Genomic DNA, 22,142 nt, shown 5'->3' with positions numbered 1-22,142 from the left:
GGGGTGAAGTTCAAAAGAGACAGCCCATGGAAATGCCTGGCGGCCAGAAAGGGTCCCCATGGAGCATTGAGCCCTCTTCTCCCTCTTCCTGGTGGAGGATCATGGGGCCTGGGGAGGGGGAGGGGACACGGCCACAGTTCTGGTTGCCATAGGTCTGGCCAGAGGACAGAAATGTCCTTCCTGAGGCTCACGGTGCTCTGAGCATCTCCATGGGTATGACTTGGGAGAAGGAGCTGGAGTAGAGCTGGGAGGGCCCTTTACAGGGATCCAAGCCCCAGTGCAGGGTGGAAAGCTGAGACGGTGCCTTGTGCACAGTGAAGCTTACACAGCCCATTGTGCTAATTCCCAGGCCGCCACCAGCCTGGGAATTGCTGGCCCTCAGCATGGAGGGGGCCCGGTGGCTGCCTGGCCGAACAAGCCAGAGCAGCAACTGCCCGGTAGCCCTGGGAGATGGTGCATGTGGGGATGCTCACAGCCTTGCAGAACTTGATCCAAACTACGGCCCTTTTCCCTGGAGAAACAGATGGACCCATGTCATTTTGCATTGCTTCAAGAGGATCAGAGGCTCTCCAAGCCCAGTGCTTGGATCCTAGGGTGGAGAATCCCTGATCAAGTTGTGTGGGCTCCCCTGGGTGGTGACAGCCACCCTGCACCCTGATTTCTAACTTCCTGAGAAGCTTCGAGGGGGCCTCCTGTTGCTCTCGGGATAAAGGCAAAACTCTTTAATAGGTTTTTTGAGGTTTCAAAACAAGGTCTGGTCTTGTCTCCGGACCTGGGCAGCCTCCTCACCTAGACCCACTACCTCCCTTTTCACACGGAGCTCTTTTCTCAGCCCCTCATGCTCACCGGGCTCTTTCTAATCACAGGGCCTTTGCACATGCCTTCCCCTCTTCACTGACTCAGTGCTTATCCAGCCCATGTGTCCGTTCCTTGGAGAAGCCTCCCTTCCCCAGGTCAGCTCCTCCTGCTGGAGGCCCTGGCACTGGGCACCTCTCCCTCCCACCTCATCACAGTGAGTTTTATGTTTCCTGGGTGTTTCATTCACACCCACCTTGCTTTCTCCTTGAGGGGAGAGATTAGTTCTGTCTCGTTCATCTTGAGTTCTCAGCATCTCGCACACAGTAGAGATGCAGCGAATAGATAAGTGGCACATTTATTTATTTGTTTTTAGGGCCGCACCTGCAGCATATGGAAGTTCCCAGGCCAGGGGTTGAATTGGAGCTGTAGCTGCTATCCTACATACACCACAGCCTCAGCAACACGGGATCTGAGCCATGTCTGTGACCTACACCACAGCTCATGACAATGCCAGATCCTTAACCCACTGAGCAAGGCCAGGGATCGAACCTGCATCCTCATGGATACTAGTTGGGTTTGTTTCTGCTGTGCCACAACAGGAACTCCAAATGGCACATTTATAAATGGCCTTTGCAGAGATGGGGGGGTATGTGATGTCCGTTGCCCGAGTGTTGGTTTCTCATCTTGGCATCTCCTGGTCCCCAGCTGCCCTTCCCTTGCGGGCCTGACTCTCCTCCTCTCTCCCCGGAGGTGTGCTGCGGCTCCTGGAGCACGGGGAGGAGTATGTGTTCACCCTGCCCAGCGCCTACGCCCGTTCCATCCTCACCATCCCTTGGGTGGAGCTCGGAGGAAAAGTCAGCATCAGCTGTGCCAAGACCGGGTACTCAGCCACCGTGATATTCCACACGAAGCCTTTCTACGGAGGGAAAGTCCACAGGTAGGAGTCAGCCAGGGAGGCTCTGGTTTTGTCTGGTTTTGTCTGATCATGATGCCCGGGGTTTCTTCTCCCCATCAGAAGATTGGGTTCCAGTCATGGGATGAGTTGGAAGTCAAGGTGAAGTTGGAGTTCCCTGGTGGCTCAGTGGGTTAAGGATCCAGTGATGTCACTGTTGTGGTGTGGGTTTGATCCCTGGCCCAGCAACTTCCGCATGCCAGAGGTGCAGGGAAAAAAAAAAATCAAGGAGTTCCCTTCATGGCACAGCGGAGGTGTGGGTGTGGGTTCGATCCCTGGCCTCGCTTAGTGGGTTAGGGATCCGACGTTGCTGTGGGCTGTGGTGCGGGTTGCAGATGCAGCTTGGGTCTTGAGTGGCTGTGGCTGTGGTGTAGCTACTGTGGCTGTAGTTCCGATTGGATCCCTAGCCTGGGAACCTCCATGTGCTGTGGGTGTGGGCCTAAAAAAGACAAAAGAAAAAAAAAAAAGAAAAAATCAAGATAAATTTAACAATTCTTTTTCAGATAATGGGGCTCATATGGCAGTTTTCCTTCCACCCCGCCCCACCCTTGTGCTACACTTTACAGTAAAGTCTGCTGGTAATGTGTTGGCAGAACACACACCCAGGAACAAAGGGCTCCTGTGGCCACTATAACCTCTCTGTCCCGCAGCCACAGCCTGACCTTCACGGATGTAGTTCAGTCTGTGAGCTCCTTTCAACATCCCAAATCCTGGATCGCCTGTGAAAGCAGGACCATTTTTTTGCTTTCAGAATCTGGGAAGCAGCCCCTGGTTTTTCAGGCTCCAGTTATCAAAATTCCCCCTGTGAAGCAGATCTCTGGATAAGCAAGTCCCCACCTTCACCCTTTTCCTTGGAAGGCTATTTTCTGGATGTATTCAGAGGGGGCTGGTGGAGTATCCCCTGCAGGGTGGATGCCCTCCGTGGCTGTTTTAGAGCCGAACGCACGGGCTCACAAAAGCTCATCATGTATGTTTCTCCCCAGCTCTATGGCCCCTCAGCCCGAGGTGGTACTTTGAAATCGCTGTGGGTAGGCACCACAGAAACTGGCCAGAGCTTGAAACCAAGTGTTTTTCCTCCTGGAGAGCCCACTGTTCACCAATACCAGCACACCACTGACGCCCTCCCAGTGTGTGCAGCCAGGATTCCGATGCCACCTGGAAGCCTGGGTCTTGCCACCTGGGATCTGGGGCCATGATCAGGCTCAGGGAGAAAGCTTCTAAGTATGTTGGACAACTCCAAATTCATTTAGAAAAAGAGGACCTGGGCTCCTCCACCTCCCTTTTCTGCTGTGTGTCTCTGACTGCAGCAGGCTCCACAGGGGCCGAAAGTGGGCTCTGCTTTCACCCAGAGCTGTGACCAGAGCCCTCAGACCAGGCAGGTGAGACTGGAGGTTGCACATCTCCACAAGAGCCCTGCTAAAGCCAGGCTGAAGGGGCTGACCTTATTTAATGATTGAAAAGTTCCCCATGGGCTCTTACACGCTCTTGGTGGTTGAAATATCGCACTATTCAATGCTATTTTGGGGAGGACAAGGATGTATTTGGCTTTTACTGAGTTATATGATTTCCACCCCAGTAATAACATCTTATAAAACCTTTGCGTGTTTATCAAAACTAAGAAATTGCTGGGGAGAGGGATAAATTGGGAGTTTGGGAGATTAACAGATATACACTACTATAAATTAAACAAACAACAAGGACCTACTGTATAGCACAGGGAACTATATTCAATATCTTGTAATAACCTATAATAGAAGAAAAAGAATATGTATGTATAACTGAATCACTTTGCCATACACTTGAAACTAACACAACATTGTAAATTAAATATACTTCAATTTAAAAAACTAAGAAATTGGAGTTCCCATTGTGGCTCAGTGGTGACAAACCCAACTAGTATCCATGAGGACATGGGTTCAATCCCTGACCCCGCTCAGTGGGTTAAGGATACAGGTGTTGCCATGACCTGTGGTGTACGCCGCAGATGCGGCTTGGATCCTGTGGGTATAGCCCTAAAAAAGGAAAAAATAAAAATAAATAATAAATTAAAAAACTAAGAAATTAACATTGCTACATTCCAATGAACTAATCCATAGACTCTATTCAGATGTCACCAGTCTCTCCACCAATGCTTCCTTTCTCTGCTTAGGAATATCAGATCACATTTTAAGAGCTGGTCTTTGAGCAGAAGGGCAAAAAATAACCTCACTTAAAAAAAAATCTCTAAATGGTAGTTCCTGTCGTGGCTCAGCAGTTAATGAACCCGAATAGCATGAGGACATGGGTTCGATCCCTGGCCTCGCTCACGGGGTTAAGGATCTGGCATTGCTGTGAGTTGTGATGTAGGTCGCAGATGCGGCTCGGATCCCGAGATGCTGTGGCACTGGCTAGGACCCTTAGCCTGGGAACCTCATATGCCACTGGTGCGGCCCTAAAAAGACCGAAAAAAAAAAAAAAATCTCTAAATGGGAGTACACCTTTTGAGGTCAGTCTTTTCTGATAATCTGACAAAGTGTGTTCACTGACTCTTCATTAATTCAGGGTCACAGCAGAAGTGAAGCACAATCCCACCAACACTATTGTGTGCAAAGCCCATGGGGAGTGGAATGGGACCCTGGAATTCACCTACAACAACGGAGAGACCAAGGTCATTGACACGACTGCACTGCCGGTGTACCCCAAGAAGATCCGACCCCTGGAGAAGCAGGGCCCCATGGAGTCAAGGTGGGTCCAAGCCTCATTGTCCTTAGCACTTGAGCCAAGAGGCAGAGAAGAAGCCTTTGAAAGCTCAGCTAATGGAAATCATGTTCTGACTCCTTTAGATATTGATTTGTCCTCTGTGTGTCGCTTCGAAGTAGATCCTTTGTCATTTCCAGTTTTGTTTTGCATTTGTGGGGTGGTGTCAAGACAGGTAGCCCCATCTTAATTCCTGTCCTAAAAGAGTTTGTCGTCTCCACTGGTTTGTTTGTTCCTTTAATTGCAGATTACGTACAGAAAGTTGCTAGCAATCCAAGAACTGTGTGGTGAAGCAATGAGATATATATGTATTTTTTAACTAGACTAGCAACGTAATTTAAAAAAAATTCATTACTGGCAATGCCATGCTATGATAAAATTGACACTCTCTGTGCTGTGTGCTTCTGGTAGGAAGTCATGCAAGTTAGCTGCATGGACCTGTAGCTTTTTTTTTTTTCCCCCCCACACCGATAGCATGCAGAAGTTCCCTGGCCAGGGATCAAATATGCACCACAGCAGTGACATCAGGTCCTTATCTGCTAGGCCACCAGGGAACTCAGGGACCAGTAGCTTTATATTCATGAGTTCTCCTTTATCTCATAGTCCACTTCTGGGAATTGATTCTGAGGGAGACCTCTTCAATTCACAGAAGATTTTAAATATGAAATTTGGGTATTTTTTAAAAAACTAAACAATAAACAAAAGAAGACATGTAATAGTACAACGATTTGGAAAATGGTTAAATAAATTATAGAGGATCCACTCTACAGTATGACTACCATGCAGCCCCTTAAAGTATTATTTATACACGTACAGGAGCAGAATCTCCTGGAAATATGCCATTTTAATTTTTTGCCATCAGGTAAACCAACTATAGCTCACAGGCTAGATCCATCCTCTGGCTGATTTTCATGAAGTTTTATGGGAACACAGTCCATTTGTTAATTAGTTGTTTTACGGCTATTCTCTCGTTAACACCAGCGGTTAAACAGTTGCAACAGAGACCAACTGGCCTGCAGAGCCAAAAATGTTTACTCTCTGGCCCTTTCCAAAAAGCGTTTGCTGGCCACTGCTCTCCTCTAAAAGCATGCTGCCCTTTAGAAAGATGATGTAGGATTAAAATGAAATCACAGATGCTTCCGTGAAAGGGCTTGCCATGATAGGAAGAGTTTGTAACCAAATTGGAAAAGTGCTTATTATGGGGAAACAAAGCCAGCGATACCAGAGTGTGTATAAATGATACATTATCACTGAGATTGATTTAAAAAAAAAATAGGGCTTTAGTATCCTGGAAACTTGGCTTTGTTATAGGATTAGTACACTCTTTCTAGTTAATTTGCTTGTCCAGTGACAGCCAATATAACCTTCACTGTATCTAAATGGAGGCCATGAACCCAGCCCATCAGGTCACAGTTGCAGGACAAGAGACAGTCTGTGACAGGAAGGAATCCATCCCCTGCCCACGTGGCCTCAGATGACACCCCCCCAGAAGCAAGTGGGTTCCTCTAACAGCACCACTTGTTTCTGGTTTGGCTGTTGAGAATGAAGCTCTGGTTCCCTGGATCTGTTAGGCCAAGGATACCGAGTGAGTTAACTACTCCGCGTGAAAACTCTTGAGCTTTGGGAACTCAGAATTCCACCTGGAGCAGGGATGGCATCTGGAGCCAGAGTGAGAAAGGGGTATCACCTCTCCTTGTCTCACTTATGTGCACTTTACTAGAACCTGGAGCTGGGCATTAGCAGACTGAGCTGCCCACTTTGTTTCCGAGGTGGAGAGCCTGCCCCTCAGAGCCCCTGAGCCCCTCATCTGCCAGTCAGCCAGGCCTTAACCTGCAGAGGCGAGGGGACCGTCCATTGGTCCAGCCCTGTCAGCTGGCCCTGTGAACTTGCTCCTGGTGCCCTGAGCTTGGCCTGAGCAGGCATCCTGCCGTGGTCAGAGCCCTCCATGCCCAGCAATGCTGGCCATGCCCAGCCCCTCCCTGGCCCTTGGTCAGCATGGCTTCCCCTTCTCAGCAAGGGCTCCCCTTAGCTTTCTTTTTGGTTTTCCCATGGGCCTCCACCCACCTTGCTCTGAATATTCCTGGCCTTTCTCAGTTTCTCTCAGCCTCAAGTTCAGGGCCTCCCCAGCTGAATACCACCCCTGCCATCCCAGGTGGCTCTTGGTTGGTCCCTGTGCCTGTCTGGGTGGAGCTCTTCTTCTGTGGGCCAGTTCTGTGCTGCCACCTACTCTGTAGTGCGGGGGTACTGTGGGGGGGTGTCTCTTGCCCTCTAAATTTGGGGCACTGTCTTACAATGGGACTTATCAGGAGAAGGTCCCACTCTGAGAGCCACCCCCACCCTGGATGTCCCGGTCCCTCCCTCAGCCAGATGTACGCCCAGCCCTCCCTGTCAACTTCCCACCTCCCTTTCCTGTTTTAGCCCATCTTTCCCCCTCTTAAGTGAGCTATCAGGGGGTGGTAGAAAGAACAAGCGCTGGAAGGCTAGTTGTACCTGACTTTCCACCCGCTTCCAGCAGTTTCTCCTATGTAAGCCGGGAGCCAGGGCACCGCCTTCCCCGGGGCCTCTGTGTGGTAGGAGCCGGCAGTGGGTAGGCTGGCCGTGTAGCCAGAGCCCAGCCCTCATCGATTCCCCTGGAGAGCTGTTGTCCTGCGTGGGCCACTCTGCTGTAGGCCCCCTGCCCAGGATCTCACGAGGATCAGTGCTCAGCCCTGGCTGTGGAGGCATCGAGTCCCCAAAGCTGGAGAGGGCGTGCTCGCTTGGAGCAGTCTGCAGTTTCCCTTGTGCAGAATCCCTGCTTGCCATGGTGTGGTGAAGGGGGGAAGTGTCCCCTTCACCTCAGCACCTGTCCTCACCCTCCTGCACAGACCATGTGCCTCGGGGGTGTCCCCTGAGATTCCCAAGGGGAGAAGCCACCTGGAAGGCGGGGCTGCCTTCTCCCATGAATGAATGAGCGAATGAATAAGGTAGAGACGTGATTTCGTGTGTAGACATGAGGAGGTGACAGATTGTGTGGTGTCTATTAACTCCTAATAGCAGGCTTCCTGGTGGGAAAACAGCCCCTGTTCATCTCCATTTGCTTACTGACCTTAAGCAGGTCACCTCACCTTAGGTGGATTTTCTTTTTTTTTTTTTTTTTGGTCCTTTTAACAGCTGCACCTGCGACATATGTAAGTTCCCAGGGTAGGGGGCCATTGGGAGCTGGAGCTGTGGTCCTACGCCACAGCCACAGCAACACTGGGTTGGAGCCCTCTGTGACCTACACCACGGAGGGATCTGACAACGCAGGATCCTTAACCCACTGATCGAGGCCAGGGATCGAATTGGTATCCTTAGGGATACTAGTCAGATTTGTAGCCAGCTGAACCAAAATGGGGACTCCTGTGGATCCTGGTTTTGTGTTGTTTTTTGTTTATGTGGATCTTGTTTTTCTCCCCTTTACAGTGGGCTGATAATATATCTTTGGGTTATTGTGATGATCAGATGAGTTAATCCATATGTAAACTGCCTAGAAGTGTGGTAAATGCTGCTGCTGCTGTTGTCTGCAGGAGCAGGTTCATTGCTCCTGTCATCCCTAAATGTGTCGCTTGATGCTTAGAGCCCCAGCAGAGGAGAGAGGATTCCGATCTGGATGAAGGTGGGGCCCTGGGCCCCGGAATGAGCTGTTCTCCAGGGTCCCCTCAGCTCTGGTTCCTCCTTGCCTGGGATTGCAGCCTGACCCATGTCCCTGCCTGACTGCTTCCTGTCCCCCGTGCATCCCTAGGAACCTCTGGCGGGAGGTGACCCAATGCCTGCGGCTGGGGGACATTGATGCTGCCACTGAGCAGAAGCGGCGGCTGGAGGAGAAGCAGCGTGCGGAGGAGCGGAAGCGGGAGAACGTCCGAGCACCCTGGCGGCCCAAGTACTTCATCCAGGAGGTGACCCCATGGTGTCCTGGGCAGGGTGGCCTGTACCCTGACACGGGGTTTGGATGAGCAGGCTGGGTGGGGAGAGCCTGGGAGGTGGAATGGCATGGCCGCGGCTGTGGCTGTGGCAGGTGGTCCTGGGGGTGGTTGATGCTACCCGAATTCTCTATCGGGGAAGTGTTCCTCCGTGGGGCAGCCCGGTGTGGGACTGCAGATCTGGCCGCCATCCTGCTTAAAAAAGATCCCAGCCCTGCTACTCCAAGTGGTGAGGCCTCTCCACAGCTCATCTCCACACCTGAGTGGGCTGGAACCTTCCCAATGACAAGCACCCTTGCAGAGCTTTGCCTCCCCTGGGTGGAGTGGGATGGACTTGCTGGGGAGGGAGGGCTGTATGGGTTCGGGGCCCACGTGATGCTGTTGGCAGTAGCATTGGCGGTGGACACCTCATCCCCATCACCGCCCATCCACTGGGCAAAACTCTGGGTACCCAGTTGTTTATGGAGCATTTGGGCAGCATTCTGAGAACAGAACGGGAACAGCAGAAGTTTAGGAAGCACGGTTTTTAAGGCAGGCAGTCAGGAACCCATCAGCATTGATGAAGCAGGCCAGTGAGGAGTGGGCAGGCCAGAGGCTGTATGTAAAGGGGTGCATGGCACCAGCCTCCAGGCCCTCACAGACAGATCACCCAGTTCTTTATGAGAAGCCAGAAATCTGAATTTTTATAAGATCTGATATTTACTTGGCATCAAGGAATTTTTAATAATTTAAACACTGAGAGCCAACTGAAATATGTCTAGGCTTTCTTTGCCCAGATGCTACTAGTGTCTGACTTATGTTCCTAGAAAGGCTCGCTCTGTGTAGCTGGAGGACTGCGGGGACAGTTAGTAACCTTGAGCTGGGCTTCTGGTTGGGAGCAGGAAGCAGCCACCCTTTTCCCAGAGGCAGGAATGAGGGTCATGGGCCAAAGGCAGATATGAGGGTCTGATGCGGGTTCAAACAGGAAGCTTGGGGAGATTCTGATGGGATCCCCATCTGGAGGCCTTGTCCAGGTGAAGTGACTCTGTACTGGTCAGGGTTCTCCAGAGAAACAGCACAGAACCAATAGGAATTTATTATATAGATGTATTGTGGAGGCTGAAGAGCCACAGGATCCATGGTTTGCAAGCTGGAGCCGCAGGAAAGCCCGTGGTGTGGTTCAGTCCAAGTCCAAAAGCCTGAGACCCAAGGGAGCCAGTGGCGTGAATCCCAGCCCGAGGGGAGAAGATGAGATGAGATGTCAGCTCAACAGTGAGGCAGGAAAGAAAGGGCCACTTCCTTCCTCCTCCAGCTTTTGTTCTCTTCAGGCCCCACACACTGGATGATGCCCACTCACCCTGGAGAGGGGTGCCTGTCACCTTCACTCAACCCCCCAGTTCAAAGGCTACCTCATGTGCAAAAACCCTGAAAAACACACTCAGAAGAAATATTTAACCTTGGGGACCACGTGGCCAGTTAAGGCAATGCATAAAATTAACCATCTCAGGGAGTTCCCTGGTGGCTCAGTAGGTTAATGATCTGACATTGTCACTGCTGTGGCTCAGGTTCAGTGCTTGAGCCCGGAAACTTCTGCATACCATGGGCATGGCCAAAAGAAAAGAAGAGTTTAGCCATCCCTCAGGGATTCTTCTGTAGGGTGGTCTAGTTTCTCTGAGACAGCTCATTTGCCTGGTTTCTATAGAAAGTTGTACATTAAAAAACAAAATGACAACCACCAAAAAAAAAAAAAAATTTTGATTTTCCCTACAAAGTTGTTTGTTTTCATTTTATTGACTTACAATGTAACAGTTTTTTTTTTTTTAATTAGCGGGTATAATAAAAGCTAGTCTCTTTATAGCAGAAGGCTTGAGGAAGTGGAAAGAATACAAATCACCCCCGTACCAGAATTGTTACCATTTAGTGGAGTATCCCCTCTCATCTAGCACCAGACTGCAGACCTTTTGATTTTTGTCTTTTCCTTGCTAGTATTTGATAGGTGTCATTTCCCGTGTGTGCTGGTGTATTTGTGGCTGCTGCCTGTGTCTTTTGTCAGAATCCTCTCCAGGCCGGTGGGCGGGAAAGAAACCACTGGTCTGGCAGATTCCCCATAGTCAGGCTGTTATCTTTCTCTTCCCTGTCCGTTCATTCATTTACCCTCTTTTTTTCTCGTGTCCTGCTGTTTCAAAAGGTTTTCTTTTTTTTTTCTTTTGCCAACTAATCTTCCTTGATGTAAACCAACAAAGCTCCCCCGCTCCATCATCCGAAATGCCAGATGTGAAGATCACAGGGGCTCTGAGAAGCAGCTGGGCTGAGGAAGGGTAGTTGAGGCCACCGTGTGGCTTGGCTGTGAGACCCGGGGAGCGAGGCAGGCGCACAGGTCCATGGTGCTGAATGGATGGTAACAAGCACCACTGTGCATTGCGGGCAGAGCTGGGGGTACCCTTGCTTCTTGCCTCTCGAGGTGTCCATGTAGTGATGTGTCTTTTTCTCTCTTGCAGGGTGACAGCTGGGTGTACTTCAATCCCCTTTGGAAGGCACACTGATGGGTGGAGATGCAGAGCTTTCAGAAGTAGCCCTGTTTTTGTAGGAATTAAAGTGGTACAGTATCAAGGTCCTGCCGATATGCTCTGAGACCTCTTGGTGTCATTCAAGACATGGTACCTGAGAGAGGAGTTATGTCCTGAGAAAAATGTACCCCCAAACTCTGTGATAGGATTGAACTGATTCAAGAGCCACCAGGGGCACATGTGTGCACGCAGGCTTGTGTGCGGGCTCTCAGCACACTGTATATTCACACGCATGCACTGGGTCTGCTGGGTCTTATCACACCTGTACATACTGCACTTACCAGTGTTGAAGTGGGGTAATGATTTTGAGCTCCTTTTTATCAATGAGGTTCAAAGTTTTCTATTTTTCAGTTGGCCAAAAATGTTTTTGCACTCTCAAAATCTTCTGTCATCAGCTCCTGTCCAGGCAAGAGGGAACTGGCCCACTTGATGTCCATATGGTAGAAAGTGGCTCGTTCCTGGTAGAAGGGGGCTGTCATTTCAGAATTATCATTGATTCCCATTCCCCTGCCAACTCCAACATTTGTTTGTACTCCAGAAAGACAAACTGCCATTTCCTGCTGGATGGGGAGTAGACAAGGTTCAAGGTTATGCCAGAGCCTTGCAGGATGGAGCACCTCTGGAAGAGTCAGGTCTGCCTTGGAATTTTCCTCCTGTCATTGCCCCAGAGCCTGACCTGAAAATTTCCCATGTTCAATGCTCAAGTCATCCATTTTGCAAAAGCTGCTTCTTTCATGGTAGAAAACAAATCATATGGAGACATCACTACTTTTATGATGAAAAAAGGGCTTTAGAAACAAAATACACGCACGCATGCATGCACCAACACGCACAACCATAGCTTCAATCTTGTACTTAGTTTGGGGAAAGGAAAAAGAATTTCCTGTGGATTTTTTTTTTAAAGTGCACCTCTCTTGTTTGACACAAACTCTGCAAGAAGACCACTGTGATTAAAACATACATACAGCCTGCCTAAGTGTTCCACGGTTTCAGTTGAATTTCATTCTTCAGCCTTTACACATGAGGTCAAGACATGACCAGAATATAAAGCTAGGAGAAAAGGAAGTATTTGATCTTTGCTCAATGCTTAATTTATTTTTTACTGTGCCATTCTAACGAGAATATTTATAAAATCCAGTAGCATGAATGCTTCTCCGTAGTAATACTAATTTTGTGCCTTTGTCTGCTTTCTTAAGACCAATTGTTCACACTTTGTAGATATTAGACAAATATATTTCGATTAAATACTATACTTATCTGTGTGTCTGTGTTTGATTTTTAGCGATTCCAAAGTTCTGTGGGAATTGGTTGGTCTGGATGAATTCAAATGTTATTGATTAGGTTGTGTTACTTTGATGGGAACAGCAATCATAGTTCCAGGAAAACAGTTATTTTATTGTTTAAGTGTTTATGTCCTCCACTCTCACCTATTACAAGTGAAAACAGTTATTTTAAACACATTAAAAAATCTATCACATAAACATCATTTATGGGTATTTTCTGACAAGGTCATAAGAACATTTAACTCATATCTAGTGCATAGTTTTGTTTTGAGAGAAGTGACTTACCAGGCAAAATCATCATGTAGGCCTGTTCCAGTCTTCAAACATCTGGGAGAATAAAGTGTTTGCAACCATCGTATTTCTGAGAGCAACGGCAGAACAGATGCTATTTTAAGTAGAAAATCCTCAATGAGAAGACTAAAAAGTAATCACTGGGTGTTTGGAAGTTTCTTCGTCTTATACCAGAGTATAAGCCATCTGGGAAGTAAAAATGAAGGGTCACTTTTCTTTTGGGGGGGGGGATTAGGGTTCATTTTGCCTTTTAAAAATTGTGAAATATCATATAAAGATTTACATAAAATATATTAGAATTCCAAGAATAATTCTAAACTCCTATGTACCCACAGCTTAGAAAAAGAAACAAAAGTGTCCATACCTTAAAAGCCGCCTCTGCACTCCTGCAGAATCGTAGTCCCCTCCTTGCACCAGAGAGAGCACTGTCCTGACTCATGCAGTAATCAACTTATTGGCTTTTCTTTTTTTTTTGGACCATATACACTATGTGTCTATTTCTGAAAGCATACTTGGTTTTGCCTGTTTTGGGACGATGTACAAAAGAAATCATGTCACAGTTTGCTTATTTGAGCTAACATTTCATTGATGGGTCAGTCTATGAGCTGCTCTATTCATTTATTTTGCTGAGTTCACATTTTGTTTTGAGTAGTTCTTTTATTATGGCGAAAGATATACGTAATGTAGAATTCACCATTTTGGCCTTTTGAAAGTGTATGGTCTAGGGAGTTCCTGTTGTGGTGTAGAGGAGGTGAATTTGACTAGTATCCATGAGGAAGTGGGTTTGATCCCTGGTCTCACTCAACATCGGGGATCGAGTGTTGCTGTGAGCTGTGGTGTAGGTCGCAGACACTGCTTGGATCTGGTGTTGCTATGGTGTAGGCCGGCAGCTACAGCTCCAATTTGACCCCTAGCCTGGGAACTTCCATATGCCACAGGTGTGGCCCAAAAAGCAAAAAAATAATAAAGTGTACAGTCTAACAGCATTAAATACATTCACATCACTGTGTATCACAACCATTTATCTCCATAAAGTTTACATCTTCCTAAACTAAAACTCGGTACCATTTGAACAGTGACTCTCAACCCACCCTTCCTCTGCAACTTTTAGCAACCATGTTGTCTCTTGTTTTTATGAATTTGACTACCCTGAGTGCCTCATAAAAGTGAAATAATAGTGCATATACTTGTCCCTTTATGTCTGGCTTATTTCACTTAGCATAATGTGTACCAACATCATCAGAATCTCCTTCCTTTTAAGCCTGGATAATATTCCATTGTATGTGTATGTACCACATTTTGTCTTTTTACTTGTTGATGTGGACGTTTGGGTTGCTTCCATCTTTTGGATATTGTGAGATATTAACACATGGGAGTATAACTTCCTCTGAGTCTCTGCTTTTTTAATTTTTTTATTACTCAATGAATTTATTACATTTACAGTTGTACAATGATTATCACAATTCGATTTTATAAGATTTCCATCCCACAACCCCAGTGCATCCCCCCACCCCAGAGAACTGTCTCCTCCGGAGACCATAAGTTTTTCAATGTCTGTGAGTCACCATCGTTTCTGCAAAGAAGTTCAGTCTGTCCTTTTTTCAGATTCCACGTCAGTGAAAGCATTTGATGTTGGTGTGAAGTGAAGTTGGCTGACTTCACTTAGCATGATAGTTTCTAAGTCCACCCATGTTGCTAAAAACGTTGGTATTTCATTCTTTTTAATGGCTGAGTAATATTCCATTGTGTATATGTACCACATCTTCTTGATCCACTCCTCTGTCAATGGACATTTGGGTTGTTTCCATGTCTTGGCTGTTGAGAAGAGTGCGGCAATGAACATTGGAGTACATGTGTCTTTGCGAGTCATGGTTTTCTCTGGATAGATGCCCAGGAGTGGGATTGCTGGATCAAATGGGAATTCTATGTTTAGTTTTCTGAGGCATCTCCATACTGTTTTCCACAGTGGTTGCACCAATTTACAATCCCACCAGCAGTGTACTAGGGTTCCTTTTTCTCCACACCCTCTCCAGCACTTACTGTTTGTAGACTTTTGGATGATGGCCATTCTGGCTGGTGTAAGGTGGTGCCTCTTAGTGGTCTTGATTTGCATTTGTCTAATAATGAGTGATGTTGAACATCTTTTCATGTCTTTTTTGGCCGTCTGTATGTCTTCTTTGGAGAACTGTCTGTTTAGATCTTCTGTCTCTTTTTTGATGGGGTTGTTTTTTTTTTTTTTGGTATAGAGCTGCAGAAGGTGTTTATAAATTTTGGAGATGAATCCCTTAGTTGTTTCATTTGCAAAGATTTTTTTCCCATTCTGTGGGTTGTCTTTTTGTTTTGTTTAGGGTTTCCTTTGCTGTGCAGAAACTTTTAAGTTTAATTAGGTCTTATTTGTTTATTTTTGTTTTTATTGTCAATACTCTAAGAGGTGGATCTGAGAAGATGTTGCTGTAATTTATGTCAGAGAGTGTTTGGCGTATGTTTTCCTCTAAGAGTTTTATAGCGTCTGGTCTTATATCTAGGTCTTAATCCATTTTGAGTTTATTTTTGTGTATGGTGTTAGGGAGTGTTCTAATTTCATTCTTTTCCATGTGGCCTTCCAGTTTTCCCAGCACCACTTATTGAACAGGCTGTCTTTTCTCCATTGTATATCCTTGCCTCCTTTGTCATAGATGAGTTGGCTGTAGGTGTGTGGGTTGAATTCTGGGCTTTCTGTCCCATTCCACTCATCTATATTTCTGTCTTTGTGTCAGGACCATACAGTTTTGATGATTGTTGCTTTGTAGTATAGTCTGAAGTCCGGGAGCCTGATTCCTCCAGCTCCCTTTTTCTTTTTCAGGATGGCTTTGGCTACTCTGGGTATTTTGTGCTTCCAAACTTTAAAATATTTTGTTCAAGTTCTGTGAAACATGTCCTTGGTAATTTGATAGGGATTGCATTGAATCTGTATTTTGCCTTGGGTAGTATAGTCATTTTGATAATATTAACTCTTCCAATCTACGAGCATCTTTTCATCTATTTTTGTCATCATCTTTGATTTCTTTCATCAGTGTCTTATAGTTTTCAGAGTATAGGTCTTTTGTTCTTTAGGTAGGTTTACTCCTAGGTATTTTATTCTTTTGGATGTGATGGTAAACGGGATTGCTTCCCTAATTTTTCTTTCTGAACTTTCATTGTCAGTGTATAGAAATGCAGTTGATTTCTGTGTATTAATTTTGTATCCTGCAACTTTGCCAAATTCATGGATGAGCTCAGTTTTCTGGTAGAGTCTTTAGGATTCTCTAGGTATAGTATCATGTCATCTGCAAATAGTGATAGTTTTACTTCTTCCTTTCCAATTTGGATTCCTTTTATCTCTTTTGCTTCTCTGATTGCTGTGGCTAGGACTTCCAAAACTATGTTGAAGAGTAGTGGCAAGAGCGTTCATCTTTGTCTTGTTCCTCATCTCAGTGGGAATTCTTTCAGCTTTTCAGCATTGAGAATGATGTTCGCTGTGGGTTTGTCATATATGGCCTTTATTATGTTGAGGTAGGTTCCCACTATGCCCACTTTCTGAATGGTTTTTATCAGAAGTGGGTGTTGGATTTTGTCAACCAGCCATGTTATTTTTAATGTGATTGGGTATTTGTTTAGTTGCTGTAGACCACTGATTGATTGCTTTCCGGAGTCCCTATAAAGTTTAGACAGTTTCTAGTTTGTTGTTACTTTAAGAGTTTCCTTGAAGGGAACAAGGGCCTGGAGCTTTGTATTGTGCAGTCTAGCTTTCACATGTGTTATACACACAGTGCAAAAAATCAAGTGCACAGTGTAATGAATTTTTTAAAAGTAGACGTGGACACATGTAACCACAATTCACCTAAAAAACTGGAACATTACTGTCGCTCCATAACTTTACCTGTTTCTAGTCAAATCCCCCATTATTCTCTCCGCCTACCCCCCAGAGTTGACCATTAATCCAACTTTGTGAGAAATCAGAGCCTGGCTTGCATTATAGCTTTAACTAAACTATATTATTTTGCCTGCTTTTGAACTGTATGCAATCATGTTACATATCTTTTGACCTGGCTTTTTAACTCAAATTGTGTTTGTGTTTTTGTGGGGTTTTTTTGGCTGCCCCGAGGCATATGGAGTTCTCAGGCAAGGGATCGGATCATTGCAGCTGTGGCACAGTGGGATCCTTAACCCACGGTGACAGGTCAGGGATCAAACCTGCATTCCAGTGCTCCCAAGACACCACTGATCCCATTGCGCTACAGGGGTAATGCCTCAAATTGTTTTTAATGTTATTCCTTAAAAATGTAGTTCGCTTTTTTCCTTTAATACTTCTGTTATATGAACATACTGCTATCAATTTATCTTAGCTATTTTTGACAGACTTAGGAATAGAACCATTGGAACATGGGGATGTGTACCTTCAAATCCATCAGCTAATGCCGAACAGTTCTCCAGAGTGGTTTTAACAGCTTAAGTTCCCACCAGCAATTTATGAGTGTGTTTTTGCACATCCTATCACTTATTTGCATATTTTGGCTAATCTGGTGGCTATGTTCCTTTTTCATATACTTGTTTGCCATCTGGATTTCTTTTTCTGTTAAGGACTAATTAAAGTTATCTTTATTTTTTCCCAACAGTTCTTTACATATTGTGGATATTAATTCTTTGTTATCTGCAGATTGGGTGACAATACATCCTTGTTTGTCCATGATAGCCAGTGTATGCCTGTGGTCTTGGGGTAAGGATATTGAACAAAGGTGTAGCGCTTACATTACCCGATTTCATCAGCGTGGTTACTGCTGTGACCACACACACAGATTGATTAAACTGAGTAGAGGATTCTAGTTTGTTTATCCTTTGTAGAAATCAAATGGGAGAAGTAAGTCATTTCCATAACTGGTATTGGCTCAAATGAATAAAACTCACACAAGTCATATACAAAAATTAACTCAATCTATTACAGACCTAAAAGTACAAAGTTAATTCTATGTAGGTCAAAAATACAAAATGGGAGGCCTGTTCACTGACAATTCTGTTTTCCATATTGCTGGTAAAAGACAGAGCAAGCTTGACTAGTGCCTACCTTCTACATGTTTGCTTTTTTATGAATAAGTAGGGCCATAAAGTCTTCTAAAAATATATATAGGTATATGTAATATATATTTCCTTCAGCAGGATACAGGCCTGAGCTCTGATTTTTGTTAATCTAATTGTGTCCAAGAACAGATGATATTTTATCTGGCTTGTCTGAATAAGAATGTGCTGAGGTCACTAGAGAATGCCCTGTTGCCAGTCGGTCAGTCTGCCTGCTATTTGATCTTTTTCATTCAGTGTCACTGAAAGCCAATTCAACAGAAGTAGACACTTGGTACTCGCATCAAAATGCCTTCAGGATCTTAAGAGATTGTGACTATCTCCGGGAGTGCCAATGTCTAGCTATCATACAGCAGGATGTAAGTGAAAGATGTAAGAAACACATCCTGTGTTTTAGGACCCAAAGGACCACAGATAATCCTGTTTCTAATGTTTTACTTCTGAGACTAGTGAACTAGGGGGGTTTGGACCAACTCTTTGGCTAAGGGCAAACAGAAAAGCTGGACAAGAAATAACACCTGTTTTAAGACCTAACCAAGATGGTGTCATCGCCATGCCAAAATCCTGAAGAAGGTGGAAATTCTAAGGGAAGCTTGACATTTGAGGCCATTTTCCCTGGAAACGGGCAGAGACAGAACAGCACTTTCAGTAACTTTATAGAAGGACAAATCAAAACCACTATGAGGCACCACCTTACACCAGCCAGAATGGCCATCATCCAAAAGTCTACAAACAGTAAGTGCTGGAGAGGGTGTGGAGAAAAAGGAACCCTAGTACACTGCTGGTGGGATTGTAAATTGGTGCAACCACTGTGGAAAACAGTATGGAGATGCCTCAGAAAACTAAACATAGAACTCCCATTTGATCCAGCAATCCCACTCCTGGGCATCTATCCAGAGAAAACCATGACTCGCAAAGACACATGTACTCCAATGTTCATTGCCGCACTCTTCTCAACAGCCAAGACATGGAAACAACCCAAATGTCCATTGACAGAGGAGTGGATCAAGAAGATGTGGTACATATACACAATGGAATATTACTCAGCCATTAAAAAGAATGAAATACCAGTGTTTTTAGCAACATGGTGGACTTAGAAACTATCATGCTAAGTGAAGTCAGCCATACAATGAGACACCAACATCAAATGCTTTCACTGACGTGGAATCTGAAAAAAGGACAGACTGAACTTCTTTGCAGAAACGATGGTGACTCACAGACATTGAAAAACTTATGGTCTCCGGAGGAGACAGCTTGGAGGGCGGGGGGATGTGCTTGGGCTGTGGGATGGAAATCCTGTGAAATCAGATTGTTATGATCATTATACAACTACAGATGTGATAAATTCATTTGAGTAATAAAAAAAAAAAAAAAAAAAGAAATAGAAGGACAAACGGTATTGAAACCTGTGTGGATGAGGTCGTTGCATGGCTTCGGTCTGGGAATATGAGCCAACTCTTACAAGAATGGCAGCTAGCTCTACTCTTTTTTTTTTTCTCTTTTTCTTTTCAGGGCCACACCTTCAGCATATGGAGGTTCTCAGGCTAGGGGTCCAATCAGAGTTACAGCTGCCGGCCTACACCACAGCCAAAGCAACATCAGATCTAAGCTGCATCTGCGACCTACACCACACAGCTCATGGCAATGCCAGATCCTTAACCTACTGAGCGAGGCCAGGGATCGAACCCACAACCTCATGCTTCCTAGTCAGATTTGTTTCCACCGCACCACGAAGGGAACTCCTACCTCTACGTATTATATATCTTTCAAATTGGGTTAGTGTGATCCTGACTTGCTAGTTTCACTAGGTTCCCAGCAGAAACAAAATCTTCTATAAAGGAAAATATCCTAGGCTTACTTGTACACTTTCCTATATATGTCCAGAGCACACAATCCTTCCTTCCCAACACAGTAGGGGATAAGACTGCAGGAACCACAGCCAGCGGGAAACACATACCAGAAATAAATGGATTAATCAGACACAGTTGAAAATAACTATGCTCACCATGTTAAGTAAAAGACCGTCGGTGGGTCAGCTGTAAACCATAAAAAGGAACAGCAGATTTGCAGGGCGAAGAGATAAAATTCTAGAATTGAAAAACAGTAAGTAAAAAAGAATTCAATGGATAAATTTACCATGACATTAGTCATAACTGATGAGAGAACTGAGTCAAGAGAAAATACAGAGAAGAGGCAAAAGGAGAGAAAGCCAATGAAGGCTTAATTTTGTTTAACTGGAGTCTGGGAGAACAAAGAGAAAGGGGCAGAAACAATATTTAAAGAGATGATTGAGAACTTGAAGAAAAAAATGATGAAAACCAACAAGCTACAAAGTTAAAAACCCAGAGTAGGATACACTACATGATGTATCTTTTTCATCTTTCTAAACATCTTAAAGCTGATATAACACCTATATTAAATCAGACTAAATAGGCCTTAACAGAAAGTGTTACTGAAAATCAAGCCTTGTTATTTCCAAAACTGAAGGTTCAGTTTACCATAAAAGTTCCAAATGTATACAGCATATATACACCTAATAATCTGAGTTCAACCATATAAAAATTGACAGTTCAAAGAGGAATAAGCAAACCTGTAACAGTACACAATTTCTCAGCAAGTAACAGAACAAGATTCAGGGAGATTTTATACACATACACACACAAACTCATTGTATGTTGGACCACAGAGTAAATTTCAAACATGTTCAAAGGATTAAAATCAGGGCATCTGACTATAAAGCAATTAAGGTAGAAACTGATAATAAATTATATTTGAAAATCAAGAAATGTACATCTAAGTAACCCACAGTTCAAAGAAAGTACATAAAATATGCATTTAACTCAATGGCGTTTACATCAAAACTTGTGAGAATGAAACCGGCTATGGAGTAAACTTATAACTCTAAACTCATTTATTAGGAAAAGAAGAAATCAACATACTAAGGTGAAAACATCTCTCCTTCAAGAAAACAGAAGTAAATTAACACAAATTAATAAAAGTATACTGTAGAAAATGTCAAGAAAGCCATAAACTGGTCTTGAATCTGCAGACATTAATATAGTCAATAAAAATTCAAATAATCTTGTACCTATAAACTTACTTAATCTATTTAATAATTCAATAATTTACTCAAACACTGGCAAATTCTATCAAATACTGATTGTTATTCCAGCAATGCAAATCTAGTTCAACAATGTAAAGAAAAAGTTTTCGTAATACACTGCATTAGCAGAATAAAGGAGAAAAAACAATCATCTCAATAAACAAAGAAAAAAACCACCTGATAAAAAAACTCAGTCCATCTACAGGAAACATATTTAGAGGAGAAATACAGAAAACTTCCTGTGAGAGACACAAATAAGACAGAGATATTACCTTTTCTATTCAGTACTACACTGGACGTCCCAACCAGCACAGCAAAAGCAAGAAAATCATATGTGTAACAACTAGAAAGGGAGAAATAAAACTGCCATTATTTCCTAGTTATACAAAACCAAATGTTCTATATGCTGACAATTGGAAAACAAACTTTTCTTAGACAGTATTTAGCAAAAATAAATATGCCCTGTAATAAAACTTTTGAAAGTGTGCAAGATCTATTAAAAAAACACAATACAGGAGTTCCCGTCATGGCACAGCAGAAACAAATCTGACTAGGAACCATGTGGTTGTGGGTTCAATCCCTGGCCTCCTCAGTGGGTTAAGGATCTGGTGTTGCCATGAGCTGTGGTGTAGGTTGCAGATGTGGCTTGGATCTGATATTGCTGTGGCTGTGGTATGGACTGGCAGCTGTAGCTCTGATTTGACCCCTAGCCCGGGAACCTCCACATGCCATGGGTGCAGCCATAAAAAGCAAAAAAACAAGCCCGCCCCCCCCCCAAAAAAAACCCCACAACACAGATGTTTAAGATAACCCAGATCTATATAATGTGAAGGATAGGCCATGTTCATAGAGGAGACTCAATAATATTTTAAAGGTGTTAATTTTCCCTAAATAAATTTGTAGTTTGAATGCCTAATGCCCAGTCAAAAGCCTAACAAGGTTTTTCTTTTTTTTTTTTTTGGCTACCCCGCAGCATGTAGAGTTGCCGGGCCAGGGATCTGACCTGAGCCACAGATGCGACCTATACCGAAGCTGTGGAAGGCCGCATGGATCCTTTAACCCACTGTGCTAGACCAGGGATCGAACCTGCATCCTTGTGGCACAGTGATGCCACTGATCCTCTTGTGCCACAGTGGGAACTCTCTCTTTTTTGAGCATTACTTAATAAAATAGTTCTAAAATTTATATGGAGAAATAAAGGGCCAGAAAGAGCAGAGTCAAGTTTAAGAAAGTGGGGATGAGAATGGGACTTGTATTACCATAACTTAAAGCACATTAAGTCAGTACACAAAAGAAAGAACTCTATGGAATATGATATAGAAGCCAGAAAGAGATTCATGAATGGACCTACTGCAAAAGGAGAACTGCAAGAGATGTAGGAAAAAGACTTTTTTTCCGGAGTTC

The 22,142-nt window shown here is 44.5% G+C and overlaps 1 protein-coding gene and 1 long non-coding RNA gene across 28 annotated transcripts in view; one reads left to right on the top strand and one right to left on the bottom strand.

The window, feature by feature from the left end:
- OSBPL10 (oxysterol binding protein like 10) overlaps nucleotides 1-12,226 on the top strand; it is a 329,934-nt gene extending 317,708 nt beyond the window's left edge. For 20 of the 27 annotated variants that reach the window (XM_084987595.1, XM_084987602.1, XM_003483138.5 and 17 more), the window contains 4 exons: nucleotides 1,549-1,735; nucleotides 4,292-4,474; nucleotides 8,247-8,400; nucleotides 10,902-12,226. In XM_084987595.1, coding sequence (XP_084843721.1) covers nucleotides 1,549-1,735; nucleotides 4,292-4,474; nucleotides 8,247-8,400; nucleotides 10,902-10,946 — 569 coding nt within the window. In that variant the 3' untranslated portion in view covers nucleotides 10,947-12,226. The remainder of the gene's footprint in view (nucleotides 1-1,548; nucleotides 1,736-4,291; nucleotides 4,475-8,246; nucleotides 8,401-10,901) is intronic. The other 7 variants (XM_084987583.1, XM_084987584.1, XM_084987589.1 and 4 more) reach the window with 1 other exon arrangement.
- On the bottom strand, nucleotides 10,176-21,261 carry LOC102167379 (uncharacterized). The gene is made up of 6 exons (XR_014822692.1): nucleotides 21,011-21,261; nucleotides 19,641-19,722; nucleotides 12,909-13,066; nucleotides 12,539-12,730; nucleotides 11,252-12,397; nucleotides 10,176-10,978 (listed from the first exon to the last, which is right to left on the bottom strand). It is a non-coding gene; the product is annotated as an uncharacterized LOC102167379 (long non-coding RNA).
- Nucleotides 21,262-22,142: the final 881 nt, after the last annotated feature.

This window comes from Sus scrofa, chromosome 13 (genome assembly GCF_054392235.1).
Source record: "Sus scrofa isolate SSC_HxYL_T2T_F1_AM1 chromosome 13, Sscrofa_HxYL_maternal_Yorkshire_Landrace_v2.0, whole genome shotgun sequence".
NCBI lineage: Eukaryota > Metazoa > Chordata > Mammalia > Artiodactyla > Suidae > Sus > Sus scrofa.
This window is presented reverse-complemented; position numbering and strand designations above follow the sequence as displayed.